A 14,364-nucleotide genomic window follows, 5' to 3' on the forward strand; every position below is an offset into this window, starting at 1 on the left:
CATGGCTGGGGTAAACCCTGAAGTGACACCACTGCCATGGCTGGGGTAACCCCTCGGGTGACACCTCTGCCATGGCTGAGGTAATCCCTGAGGTCACATCACTGCCATGTCTCAGGTAACCCCTGAGGTGACACCACTGCCATGGCTGAGGTAACCACTGAGGTCACACCACTGCCATGGCTGAGGCAGCACCACTGCCACATCGGAGGTGACACCAGGGCTGGTGGCCACGTTCCCCCCACACCAGCCTGACACTGTAGGCCTTGACGGGGGGAGCAGCCAAAGGGACGCCAGCGGCAGTACGGTAACTGCTCCTTGCCGTTCTCGGCGGTGAGAGGATAGCGTGGCTCCTGGCGAGGACCGTGGACCTTCGTGCACATGGCCGCTCCTCCTCCTCTCTCCTGCTGCTTGCAGACAACGTAGGGTCTTTCCTCCATCAGCTGAGCCCAGCCCCAGCTCCGGTACCTCAGCGTGGATCTGATTTGCATTGGTGGGGCCTCCCAGCGACCACCCCACCGCCCCAGCAGGGATGGGGCTCCGGCAGCAGGCTCGCTCCCCGAGCCCTTGGGTCCACACGGATCAGTTCAGGGCCAACTAACATAGATGCAGCACTGATTTAAATCTAGATTTCTGCATGTCCCTCCCCGGAGGTCTGCTCTTCTGCCCTAATCACATCTGTGGCAATCTGTCCTCCTGCTCCCCAGGGAGCATTAAAAAGCAATCTATTTAAATAAAGGCCAATTGCTACCCCCTTACAAGAGTGCACGACGTTCCCATGTAAAAAGGCATGCCCATAGTCCCGGCTCATTGCTCCAGCCACCTGCAGCTATTCCTCTTGCCGGCCAAACTGCTCAGGCCTCTCGGGTCCTGCCTGGACTGCTGTGTCTGAGGCTCCGGCACAGAAAGCTGCCCTGCAGATAGTGTGCAAATAGCACTGCTTCATCAACTGGGGTATTTTTTCTGATGGACATGGTACGAATGATGCAAAACACGTAATGCTGTGGAGTCAAATGACTTTACAAGAAAGTGTTTCTGTCTCACAGATAAATAATCTCACCAACCAATGCCACCATCCTGCTTTTTATTTATTTATTAAAGCTCAGGTGGACAAACAGAGCAAGGCCAAGATATCAGGAGAGGCTGTTCAGCCCTAAGAACCCAGAGATAAGAGAAGAATGAAGTCCACGACATTTTAGTTCACTTTTTTATTTGACCGTAATGCAAACAGGCATAAGTATTGTATTCCATAAAATCAGAAGATCGGAACTATACAGAAAGAGGTGCATGCTTTAGAACAATGTGGATATCTTGCAAACAGAGCCAGAGTCAGTCCAAGAGAGGGGCTGGAGTACATTGTATGAATGGCAGAGATTTTAGCAGCATTGAGAGCTCAGAGGTAGGGGAAAACCATGTTTCTGACCACTTAAAGCACTGGTATGATCAAATATAACTCCTGCTCATCCCTGCTCCTTCTGTCCCCACGCCTTCACTCCTTGGAAGAAACCTACCTTAGAATCACAATAAAAGTTACAAAATTAACTACCCCCCTCCAAACATACCTGTCTTACGGGATGCAAAATGGGAGTAAAGTCAATGTGCCAGTCTTAAATCACGGCATCATTTTATAAACCAAATGAAGGCACAGTGACATGAGGAGGTGCTGGGAGGAGGGAGGAAGGAGCAGGAGAACCAGAGACTAGAGAGAGACTGGAGTTCCGTCTAGCAGAGCAGAATTTACCCACATCTGAGCGTCTAGAAAACCTCTACAATGGAAAGTTTGGGAGTTGCCTGCCCCAAAGCTGCCACCCTTCGCAGAGTGGTCCCCTTTCTCATCTCCGCACCACTGCTCTTCAGGAAAAAGGCCACCAGAAAACAAACAAACAAACAAACTTTTGAGGCTTTGACATTTCAAAGGTGCCTAAGGGAATAACGGGAATGAATCCCTGTTCCTATTACAAAAATTAATTGGCACTGAATATCAAATTCCCTGGGCAGCTGGCAGAACTACTACTGTTTCTAACTACATGCAATCTAAAAAGCAATGAGTCCTGGCTGAAAGTCATCTGACTCTGCTTATCTGCTACCTGGGGAATCATGCAAAATCTAGCAGAATGCCGGATGTTGCTACAGACCAGGCAACTGAACCGTTGCTATTCTCAAGCTCTTTTCGGCATATAGAGCCCAGGGTTTCTGAAGGCATCTCAGAACAGCAGAGCACGTCGAGCCTTGGGAATTCTGGACATTTGGCTGTTTTGTTGATTCCTAGCAAAGTGGAATTTTGCATTGAATTTCATTGGCTATGAAGCCATCACTTCAATGCTGGGCACTGGGAGATTCTGAAATGTCGCTTGCTGTTTCCAGACAACCTGCTGAGTACTGTAAAGCATATTTTGTTAAGACATGATTCCATTTCACAATCACGCAGAGAGAAAAATTTATAAAAGCAGGTTTGGAAGAGAGTAGCTCTGATGCCTGTTGGAGTTGTGTACATGTGAAGGCAGTTTTATTGCCCTTGTAACATTTTGAAAATTCTACTAGCAATTATTGTGGAGACAAAATATTCAATTTCAGCCAAAAGCAATTGATATTTTCACACATTTCCCCATTATTTTGGAGGAGGGAGAAGTCAGTTATTGAAGTGATTCAAGAAAGTGTTCCCAATCTGGATGTTTTGCGTATTTCAACCTGTGGCTCTTTCTGAGATGAAGTGATTGGGTTCCTGTATGAATTTGAATTTAATTCATAAATCTGAAAGCACATGCAGGTTTTCAGAATGGAAACTCAAGATCTTAAATTAAAAATAAAATTTGGGGCCAGATGACTTTAAAAGATTTCCCACTTCTGCAGCTTGAGGACATTTTCAAGGACAATTCACATAGGGAACCTCTTTTTTTCTTCTTCTTCTTTTAAACAAGTGAAATTCCTCCTCCCCTGCAAAGGGAATGGTGATTTTTAGCTAATTTAATTTGTCCTCAAGCTGTTTGCAGATTTTTTTTTTTTTTTTTTTTGCTTTCCCTGCCTAAAACCAACATGTGTAAACATGGCAACAAAAAGACACCTGGCCTTGGTTGATCTTTTAGATTGACTTTTTCAGTATTTAAAGTCTTCAAATTTTGGAAGTATTAAAAATACTTGTCCAGAATTATTCACTAGCAGAGAGGTTTCTGAGCCAGCCCTGCAAAGAGCTGTGTGCAAATACTGCAATCAGGCTATGTAGGAGTCTACCCCAGCCCAGCTCCGGAGCCTGGGAGCGATGCTCTCCCGCTGTCCCACAGCCCCAGGACAACTTCTTCTCCAAGGTTTGGCCACTGGATACAAGAGAAATCCCAGGTGTCTTGCCCGCTTCCTTGCCGCAGTAATGAAGAGTAGCTGCAAAGCCTTGGCCTGTAGGCTCCCCTTAAATAAAGGACTCTCAGGACAAAGCTCGCACATCTGATTTTCGTGCTTTTGAAGCATTTCCTCCCTCCCTGATATCTGGTCAGGTAGACACGTGAATGAGGAGGCAGGAAAACAGCAGCCTTTGTGGTCAGCTCATTGCAGTGACGTGCTCTCATCAGAAAACAAGCTACGGCTGCTCAGCTATGAACTCACTTTCTGTGATTTTTTTTCCCCTGTGATTTCAATGGCTCAGACTTCCATCATAGCCTTCATTGGCAACATCTGTAGGGGTGGAAGCCAAGAGTTTCTAGTCTGCTTTATTCCTGGCACAACTGGAAAAAGATATATCTGCATAACAATGCTTAAGTATTTGATGAATTGCCCTTGTACCCATACTAGAATCAAGCAGATTTCGATCTCTAGTAAGGTCTGTTTTACTTCTGGAACCAAGTGCTTTAAAGCAGCAATCTCATTAGCTTTCTCCAGCTCCCCTGAATTCCTGTTAAATACACATGGCCATATGGAAGAAGCTAGAGCTCAGATCTCCCCGCCGAGGGAAGATTTCAAATGGGTTACTAGAGAGTCATGCATTGCAGGCAAGTGCAAGTGCTGATTGACACACGCGAAAATACTGTCATCAAGAAACTGCTGCTGCTGTTGCTGCTATGAAAGCCTGATCCTGCAAGCCGCTGAACATCCCCAACACCGCTGAAGCCGACAGGCATGGCCACAAGGCATCTTGTGTCTGGGAGGACTTAGACGCTGCACTAATTTTGTCTGAGTTTGGGAACACAGTTTTCAGGAGTGTTCAGCACTGGCCACGTTTTGTTCCTCCTGTTAGAGCAGAGGAAACTGCCATAGCAAAGACAGAGTTGCAGCAAAGCTGAATGGTCTTGAAAGTGCATCTCCATCTGTTCTGTAAAGGGACTGTGCTCCCCTCCGGAACTATAAAAGCAATTGCAAAGTTATCAGAGCAATGCTGAATCCAAGAACTGGTCCCCAGTGAAAGCAGGAGCAAAATTTAGTTTTGATCATAAAATTCTCCTTCCAAAAACACAGGGAACTCTCTGCAGCTCCTCCATAGGTATAAATCAGAGGACTCCAAAGGCTTCGGCAGTACTAAGGTATGCAGCAGCTTTGGCTGGGCCCTGGCGCAAGTCCATGAGGCTGCAGCACAAACATGCACCTTCCCCCAACACCTTACTAAAAACGCATCCCGCCAGTATGTGGTAGGTTTTCACAGAGCAGTGGTGCTCACAGAAGATGGTGTCCAGCTTGCACCCAGAAAGTCTCTAACTCTGCAAATCCTTCCTACCCCCTACAAAGCCCCGTCAGTGGCAGATAATTGCACAGCACAGCTGAGGAAGGATAAAAGTTTGCTCTTAGTTATTCCAGGGGAATTTGCCCACCAAGAATTTCACTTGTAAAATGAAATCATCTGTTCCGCTCAACACCCTGGAGCATCTCTGGAGACAGCAGGAATGGGAGAGCAACTCCAGAGCAGTAGTCTCTTCCCAGCACAAGGCACTGAAAGTCCATTGCCATCCCCAGGACCAACCTTTGCTGAGCAGCTTGCTGTGCCTTTTGGCTGGGCAGACAGGGCAAAGAAGGAGAAAGGAGGGATCTCCGGAGGGAGGTGATGGAGGGAGCCTGGATTATAGCCTGGGAGGGGGTGAGAGGCATCGTATATTAACAATAAAGCAACAAATGGAGCAATCACAGACTGGACACAGAGGTTCATGCAGCTCCGTTCTCATCCCATCTCCTCTTCTGCATAGATACAACCACATTAGCTCAGGATGCAAGTGCAGGTTTCCCAGTCATGCATGGACACATTGGCTTAGCTGCTCTAAGCGTGGACTGAGCCTGTCTGCTGGCCAGTGGGGACACGTAGGCACAGGACGTGGGACAGGTAGCAAGACAGCTCAAACTCAAACCCAGTTTCTCTGGCTAGCATGGAGGCTACTGGTTCAGTTCCACCAGTGCAATGAGTTCAGGCCTACCCAGCAAGGATGGTAGAGGTTTTGCATCTTTGCAAGTCTATTCGTGATGACAGAAGTCTCATTATTTTCCCACCATCTCTTGGATATCTCATAAATAGGAATAGAAAGAAGAACAGCAAACTCCCAAGCAGCCCTTCTAGGGAGATGAAACCTCTGAAGTCATCAGCATAGGCAGTTGATACCCTTGCACTGAATGAACAACTTATTTTTCCCTGTTAGTGGACACTGTGGGTTGGGAAAACACAGAACCATTCCCTGTAAGTTTTCAGTTGACACATACAACTTTCTGTGGACATCTGAAAAACTTACAAATTAAAATGCTGGGAAAAAAAATTCTAGAGTCTTTTGATAATATCTTGAACATCGACTCTTGTGTTTGGAGTAGAGCTTCCTTATGTTTAATCCTTGGGAACTGAAAGGGAGATGAGCTGCTGCAAAACAGACGGTGGTGGTGGACATCCAGGAAGAGAGAAACTGCACACTCGATGAGGCCGGGAGTCCATCAGGTCTAGTAGCCCCTTGCCGCAGAAGCCACGTCAGGGTGTGTGGGAGCCTGAAGGGCAGGAGGTACCCCGGGATGATGGATTTGTGAGCCGAGAGCTTGAGAGGCACAACACCTCCAGGTGTGACACCCCCAGACACCTCATCACACCGGCCTGCCGGAGACCTTACCATGCTCTGACATTTCTGCATGCTGGAGATACTGTGTCTACACCCACGTGTCAGACACGTCACACTGAGATAAGCAGAGTCTAGACAACTGGTGAAAGAGTGGCATTTGTGGAATGACAAAGCAGATTCACAAGTTAATTTCTCCCTTTGCTGAGGGAGAAAATTGAGCTTGAGGGGAGCGCCAGTCCCCTGCAGGTAAGAGGGATGAAGGAAAAGCTGAGACATCTGGGACTGACTCAACAAAAACCAACAAACCAAATTTCCCAGTCATGTGGCTTGCGAGGAGCAAACAGTCCTACTCAGACCAAGGAAACAGAGGGCAGCGCAGAGCCCTGGAGGGATACAAGCTTCATGGATCTTCATGGCAGGGACGGCTTTTCTTCTCCTGGGCCAGGCAGACTGGCCTTAAAACAGCGTTTCCCTTCCAAAGGGCTCTGGAGGCTTCATCTACTTGATGACTATTGAACTTGAGATGGGCTGGCTGCCTGCCTCACACAGATGCTTTGGAAATCCCACTGAAGGCAACAGGGGAGGCTGAGTACACCACTGCGTTCCCTTCTCCGTGTGCTTCCCAGGCATTTTCGCTGGCATATCAGATGGAAGGAGAGAGAGGGCAGACTTTTGGGGCAGGAAGAGCAAGCTGATCTCACGGCAGACAGCCTGCAGCAGCAATGCAACTCCCAGCTGGGAGATGTTATAGCAAGAGGGGCAGGAAGCAGAACAGGAAGAAAACTAATTGCTGGCAACACAGGATAAGCTGGAAAGAGGATGAGGACAAGGGCATTTCTTTGAGGACTAGCTCCTTTGCAGGTTGCATCAATACTTCTGGTAAAGGAAGGATAAAAGCACAAAGTCTAGAGCCAGAATCAAACTTCCAAGAAGGAGGGGGATGAGATCTGCATTTGTTCTTTAACTCTGTGTCTGCAGAGTCAGCCATGGGGCTGACCAGGGGCTAGGGACAAGCTTGCTCTGTGCGTACAGGTCTAGGGCCAGGGATTTGGCTCCCGCAAGTGGGATCTCTGCCCAAATTCACAAGTCACAGCATCCAAGAGACCCAGCTCTCCCATCCCACCAAATTCTCTGGGATTATGGTGCAAGGTGGACCGGAGGCTGCCTTTTTTCGTGTCCTGCTTACGACTCCCATCGTGAAGTCCCCAGGCAGAGTCACAAAGCCGGCCTTACTTGGAGCTGGCTGGAAGCCCTGCTCCGGCTCCCTTCCAGCGCAGCGAGCTCGGCTACGGCCACACCGTGGCAGCATCCCTTCGCATTTCACTGCACGCTCCATGCTCGGCTGGGACTGACAGAACTGAGACCTGGATCTCAAATCCCTCCGTGTCTGGGGGTCTTTTGCTCCTGGGTTTTCAGGCTAGAGCTGCTTCAAGCTTTCAGGGAGTTGAGGTTGCAGAAGGTGGATATGGCAGCTGGAAGATGTGGCTAGCCAAGCAGCAGGAAAGGGTTGGAGGCCCCAGCCGAGGGTGTGATACTGCACAGCCTGAGACCAGTGGAGCCAGTGTGGGCTGCACCACAGGCTGGGAGAGCAGCAAGCCCCATGCAGCTCTTCTTGTTCAGACTTTGGCTTTGGGCAGCTAATCTTAAGCCTCTGAAAGCAAAACTCACCATTACAGCTCCTGGGCAAACCTCTCTGCCAGCACCAGTGCAGGTGCCCTGCTCCGTACAAGCACCAGCACAGTTTAGCGGAGTAGGGGCAGGAGGAAGGGAACAGCACGTTCAAAACAGCCCCATACCCTGCTGCCAGCGAGAGCTGCAGCCACGATCTGCCCTCACCCTGGCAATGAGGGAGGAAGAACCTTCTTCCCAGGGGGAACAGGGTGAGGAAGGCAGCAGACGGAGGAAGGGCACGCAAGGTCACACATGCTTTACCTTGCTGACAGCTTTGCTCTCGAAAAGGGACTGATATCTCCCTGTGATCATGCTAAAGGACTGCTTTTGGGGCCAGATTTCTTGCAGCAGGGCTGAGGTGCGAGTGTGTCAGAGCCCAGAGTCACGCAGCGCCTTTGCATCCGATCTCACCTCCCTTGTCACGCGGGGTGTCCGGGCAGAGACAGCTCGTGCCGCTTGCAGGTGGCGCAGAGCCTACGCAGGGGACTGGCTTGCCACCAAGAGGCCACACATATTTCTTTTGCCAAGCAGGTCACTCTGTGCAGGTGGTTTCTGCTCTCAAAGCTGTGCATGGGGTTAGGGCTCTGCTGACCCAGAACTGCTCGTGAGACTGCACTAAGCTGGAGCTGATGCTCTGGGCTTGCAACAGCCCCGGGCACTGTGTGAGGGACGCAGCGAGCCTCAGCAGCCCCCACACTGGCCCAGCGCTGCTTCCCAAGGGCCGTCGCTAGCAGGAGGTGCCTCTTGCAGCTGGGGTTGGAGGTGCTCCTCTCTCAGCCCTGGGGCCTGCCAGGCTCTCCTGGATGTGGGTTCATGCGTTTGCGGCGTGCGAAGCTCTAGGATGCAACCGATTCCCCAATCTCTGCTGCCAGCTTCACGGCTAACCTGTTCCCCTCTGCGCTGCGGATCGCGCGTCCCTTGTACAGCCCGCTGGAGGACAGCCTGGCTGGGCGGCTGGAGGCACAGGCCGTCGCTGCCGACGGTCTCTGCCTGCACGCACAGCCTGCGCGTTGAGGGCTTGCTCCTCGTGGGAGGACTTTCGCACCGGTGGGAGGGGGGCAGCAAAGGGAGCAGGGGCCAGCGGAGGGAGAACGTGGGGAACAGGGAGCGGAGGAGGCGGCAAACACAGCGCGGAGCCCGTTTAGGCGAAATCGTTACGTGTTAATCAGCAATACGTGAATCAGGGACGGCCCAGCCTTCGGATCAAAGCAAGCACGTCTGCACCCAGGCTGCCTGGGGATGGGCAAAGTTCATGGGCACCAGAGCACGGCACATCCTCTGCCTCCCACCTGGACATGTGCCCAGGCCTGTGTGAGTCCAAAGGAAAGCAAAGACCATGCAAAGATTCAGCCGAGTCCCGAGCTGGGGGAAGAGGGGCCCTGGGGAGTGGGAGAACAACCCCCAGCTGTGGTCAAGCAACGAGAACTAGCCAACCTGTGCACCCCCTCGCCCAGCCCCCTGTGCCTCCGCTCTGCCCCAAAACACCAAGACCGCGGATGATCACGAGGATGGTGGTTTCATGCAGCTGCAAAATGCCCTCATGAGGAGAAGGAGAAATGTTGACTTTTTAAGAGCCACTGTGGATTATAAAGCCATTGTACTTCAGTGGGGCAATCCAGGGAAGGGAAACAGGGGTGAAAAGAAACTGCCACAGGACAAGAGAGAGAGCAAGAGAAAGAGAAAGAAAAAGAAATAAAAATCATCATCAGGACACAACAACAGGATGAGAGACAGAGCGCTTTCCCATGGCAGTTCCCCGCGGAAAAGGAGCCGCCGTGTTCGTGAAATACAAAACCCAGTGCCCTCTGGCTGGAGGGGGCAGCAGGACTGGTCTGGCATCCCCTCTGGGGCAAAGGGTCCGGTTAGGAGCAGAAAACCCTGCAAGGGAAAGGGGAGAAAGGCCAGCTTTAGAGGGAGCAGCGAGGAGTGTCAGAGCTCCTTTCCTGATCTGGCTCTTCCTCACGCCGTGGGCAGACCTAGCTGCCGGCTGCCAGGGCGGGATAGGATTAAGCATTTGGCCGATGCAGAGCAAAGCCATGCGGGAGTTTTGCCCTCTGCTGCAGGGAGGGCAGGATGGGATCTTCAGCTCTCTTTCTGGAAAACGGACTATCGTGCTTTCCTGTGTAACCCCCCTGCAGAACGACCCAGCAATTAAAGGCAGTAATGACCACCCGCTTCTTCCCCCAGGTCCTATTGAAGGGACCACATTGTAGGCATCAATGCACGGAGCGCTATGCATCTGGGGGAGGTGGGCAGGTAGGTAACCCTTATCCCTGGAGATGGGAAACTGAGGCCCTCTTTGTACAGTGCAAACGCCGCTGTGCGTGCTGCATGGGAGCAAGATTCCTATCAAACCGCAGGGTGGCTGGGAAACCCGCTCCGGGTCAGCCGGGCTCTACGCAGCACAGCCGGGAGCGCAGGGACTGCACCCCCGGCTGCTCACAGAGCAACACCCCGACACAAAACCAAGGGGCAAAACCTGCTGACAAGTTCCAAGATGTTTACTTCTTGGTTGCTTTTACAACACCCGAAAGAAAAATCTCTAGATCTTTCCAAACTGGTCATGCAACTGTCAACATGGGACAGCATGGAGACCTCTGTGCTGTGCCACCCGCCACCCCGGGAGGCAGCCAGCCCCACCACAGCTGGCACGGGGAGCCGGGAAGAGCCCCCCTGCTCCATGGTCCTGCAAACCTTCCAGCCCATGCACCCACCTGCTCACTGTCCAGGGAGCGGAGGGAGGCCGCTGGCATGACCCAGCACGCCTGCTTGCTTCCCATCGGTGTTTGGATGGGACTGTCAGGTCCAAAATGCTTTGACTTGTCCTACCCCCTTCTTCGGACAAGACTGTGCTCCATCTGTGCTAATTGGATTTATCCAGGGGTGCTCTGCAGCTTTTGAGGGGTAGCATGGGACCATGGGCTGGAAAGGGAAAGGCATCGCTCTTCGCCAAGCACATTCGTGCGATGGGTGCGATGACCTGGCAAAGCTGGGGGGATTTGCCCTAGCGAGGTGAGAGCTATTGCAGAGAGACTGCCATGCAGTGGCATCTGCTTCCAGTGCAAAAATCAAATGCCTTTTTCAGCCTCAGCTGTAAGAAGTGCCATACATGTGAAAAAGGTAAAGCTTCCTTCCCTGTACCACAGCCCACGCGCTTGGGAGACAATAACCCGGGTTAAAATAAACATGTCAACTCACTCATCCGTATCTTTTTTGCTCTCCTCAATGAATGCAATAGACTCGGATCTAAGGCGGTTAGTCACTTCATACGTACGCAGGGTGACTCCAAAAATATCCTCGTGGTATCGGCTGTCATCCTGAAACAGAGGACGGCGGAGGGACAGTGAGGGGGAAAAAAAAGTATTTACAAACAGTTGGTCTTGCTGCAGCACCAGAAAGCTCCAGCGCTGCGGGCAGCTACCCACTACCCACCAAATGTTAGAGGGCCTGTTGCAAGAGCCGATGGGGAAGACGGGCAAGGCAGGGCAAAACAAGCAAGGCGATGAAGTGACCTTCCCAAGGTCGTGCTGCAGGGCAGTGGCGGAGCCGCTCGGTGCCGTTGACGTCCTCAAGGACTGGCAGTCCGAGGACCTCCTGCCTTCAGGGGACAAGCAGCCCCAGGCTAGCCCATGGATGAGGGCTTTCGCTTGCAGACTGGCTAAGAAGCTGACTCTGGGCTCCCTATGCTCCTGAGACCATGCGGGAACATGGTTCGGAAGGGGGCAGTGCCGTGGGGACGGCTGGGCAGCCCTGGAGCCACCCAAGCATCCATCCTCAGGCCAGTGTCCCAAACCGAGGTTACCTCTGCTTCAGCTGTAGCACCTGCAGCTCTGTAGTTACTGAAAGCCACATGGACAAAGGAGATGTGTGTGGGTTTGGGGGGGCCTTAAACTGCCCTGTTATCTTGCTGCAGTGATGGAGGGACAGTGTGGGCTCAGCGAGGCAAATAAGCCCTGTCTGGCTATTGGCACTAGTCTGTGCTCCAGAGACACCTGCCCTACCAAGGACGCCAAGAGGAGCTTGTATTTAGTGCTCTGCACTGGATGGGGACAGCACCAGGCTCGTGGCTGGAGCCCAGCACATGCTGAAGGGCTACGGCCCAGAGCAGAGCCCTGCAAGTGAGGCGACTTCCACTGCAGACCCAAAGCTCTTGGAAGATCACGCTCCCGACCTTGCCCAGCTGCAGGCAGCGTGGGTGGGAGCTGCAGTCCCCTGCAGCGCCCGTATCCTCGGTGCTCCCCGGTCTGCAGGAGGAGACACCAGGTGCAGCGCCCTTGGCAGGAGCTCGCGCAACGTCTCACGGTGCACGGGGGAGATGCTACTCACCCGCAGCTTGCTGATGAAAGCGCCCGCCTCCTCCACCGACAGCTGGCCCTGCTGCCTCACGATGCGCTGAATGGTCTTGAGGACGTCCCCAGCCATAGTGACATCCCCGCACACGTAGACATGGCCTCCCTGCTCCTTCAGTGCTTTGTACACTGTTTGGGCCAGCTGCTCCTGTAACACGTCCTGCACGTATTTCTGGTGGAGGAGGTGGGAGCTGGTGTTAACTACAGCTTCTCAGCCCCATCTCCCTGCGTGCTCCGTCCAGCTTTGCATGCACCAGCTGCCTCCCATGTGGCAGTGCGATGCGACCAGCTCCCGGGAGGAGCGCGCCTGCACCTTGCAGCACCCACCAGTGTTCTACAACCTGCACCCAAAAACCCGCCCTGCATCCCTTGGATGCTCTGTGCACAGCCTGAAGACTGCCTGAGTGTTGTGGCGAGGCGGCCTGGATGCCCAAGGGGACAGTTTTCCAGCACCCTTGGGGCTCTGCTTGCAGATGGAGGTCTGGTCCTGAGGGCTGCCCAAAGGGCCTGCATCTGCTCAGTGAAGCCCCCTAAAAACACCAGCATGCAGGCATGCAGTGCCGCTAAAAAAAAATATTCAGGTCTCCAGTATGTCTTTCTGGTACCCACAGGAAAATTTAGAGGCAAGCCGGGACTGAGCTGCGGGGCTGGGTGTAGCACTCAGCTGGGGGGAAAGCTGCACACTTCTTCAGAGCTTGCACTGGGCAGGGTTTTGATTTCTGCTCTTCCTCGGCAGACAGAAAAGAGATGAGAAAACTAGCAAAGCTTCCCTTGGCTGTTGCATTTTTACACCTTCGTATCTCACTGCTGGGCCCACTCAGGTGGCAGCAGGAATTTGGACCGGACGTTTGCACTGGCTTTGGGCCATCCTCTTGGGGGACATCCCTCCTGGCTTGGGAGGATGTGCCTTTCCCCCTCCTCATCTGCTTTCGCCTGGTGAGGATGGCTCCAGGTCGAAGAGCGAGCCATGGGGGCGCGCGGCCCTGCTGGTGCAGGGATGGGGGACGAGCCCTTGCCGTGGGAGGGAGGCAATCCTGCAGGCACACGCAGGCTTGTCGCGGCGTGCCGTGCTGGGCACGCTGCACCGGCTGGCCACAGCCACTCGGGGCTGCGCGTCGGGGCTGGAGCAGTGCCTGCAGCTCACCTTTGGTTTGTCCGGTTCCCGGGAGTAGGCTGTGTACAACTCTCTGAAGACACCTTGGGTTTTGGCAAAAAGCGTCTCCTCTTTGTAAATGTGGTCGATCCTGGATTGCCGGCAGCCAAATACCAGGACCATAGGACAAGGCTTCAAGCCTGAGGGAGGGATGGGGATGCAATCAGCCCGGGAGACCACCAGTCCCCTTGTTCCCCAAACTGCCTCTCCGGCCCCCCCCGGACCTGCTGGCAGAGCCAGCACCCTGCACAGGACTGCTCTAGCTGCCAGGCTGGTGGGACCCTTCCCCGGCCTGGGTGGGGAGGGAGGAGAAGGCCAGCTAGGACGAGGACCCACCTTTGTGCTGGATTTCAAAAAGCCGCTGCTGCCAGAAACTCCGGAAAGGGGCAATTCCTGTGCCAGGGCCGATCAGGATGCAGGGGACCTTGAGATCCTGGGGTAGGTGGAAGCCTGGTGCTCTACACAAGTTGAAGACACCAGTTAAACCCAAGCCCAATATTCTCTCCCTTGCCCTTGCCCATATGGGGCCAAGGCAAGCTGAAAGGCAGCCCAGAGAGGGAGGGGTAAAAAAATGAAGTGAATATTCAGAAAGCGACATTTTAGTGTGGAAGAGCTACGTCCTGGAGAAACCCGTTCAAGCATAAAGTCAGCCCTGTCTTCTCCACCCCCTTGGTGCTTTACAAGCGAGGATCCAGGGCAAAGAAAGCTCATCTGGCAAGGGGCTTGCCACATCCTTCTCACCCCTCATGGACCACTCACCCTCTTACGAAACAGGGCACGACTTCATCAGTCTGTATCCGATTGAGCCAAGAGGAGCAGACTCCGTGGTGGATTGGTCCTTCACCATCTAGGAGGTGAGAGAAGAAAGTCTGTACTCAACACCCCAGCAGACTACTCCAATTGCTCTCCTTTCTGAAACCCTCTCTACGACATCCCCATCTGCACACCTCGCTAAATCCAGGTGCCCTTTAACATCTCTGCATCCATCCCGCACAGACTTGGTAGAAGCTGGGCACTTGGATCCCTCTACGAAGCTACCCCGACTTGTCCTGGAGCCAGCCCTGGACCACGACCACTACACTTAGGAAGCACCGGTCTTTCCCTCAGTACTTTTTGGCTGAAGCAGCACTCTGCTGTGGGGCTTCCAGGCACAAAGTCTCCAGGATCTCCCTGCTGATGGCTGGTTCTC

The 14,364-nt window shown here is 53.0% G+C and overlaps 1 protein-coding gene across 2 annotated transcripts in view; it reads right to left on the reverse strand.

The window, feature by feature from the left end:
• Positions 1-1,064: 1,064 nt before the first annotated feature.
• Positions 1,065-14,364, reverse strand: part of NOS1 (nitric oxide synthase 1) — a 91,186-nt gene continuing 77,886 nt past the window's right edge. For both annotated transcript variants that reach the window (XM_026119157.2, XM_064522325.1), the window contains exons 24-29: positions 13,935-14,022; positions 13,512-13,633; positions 13,167-13,315; positions 12,000-12,194; positions 10,872-10,990; positions 1,065-9,551 (exon numbers count right to left, since the gene is read on the reverse strand). In XM_026119157.2, the coding sequence (XP_025974942.2) occupies positions 9,536-9,551; positions 10,872-10,990; positions 12,000-12,194; positions 13,167-13,315; positions 13,512-13,633; positions 13,935-14,022 (689 nt within the window). In that variant the 3' untranslated portion in view covers positions 1,065-9,535. The remainder of the gene's footprint in view (positions 9,552-10,871; positions 10,991-11,999; positions 12,195-13,166; positions 13,316-13,511; positions 13,634-13,934; positions 14,023-14,364) is intronic.

Source organism: Dromaius novaehollandiae, chromosome 17 (assembly GCF_036370855.1).
Source record: "Dromaius novaehollandiae isolate bDroNov1 chromosome 17, bDroNov1.hap1, whole genome shotgun sequence".
Lineage (NCBI taxonomy): Eukaryota > Metazoa > Chordata > Aves > Casuariiformes > Dromaiidae > Dromaius > Dromaius novaehollandiae.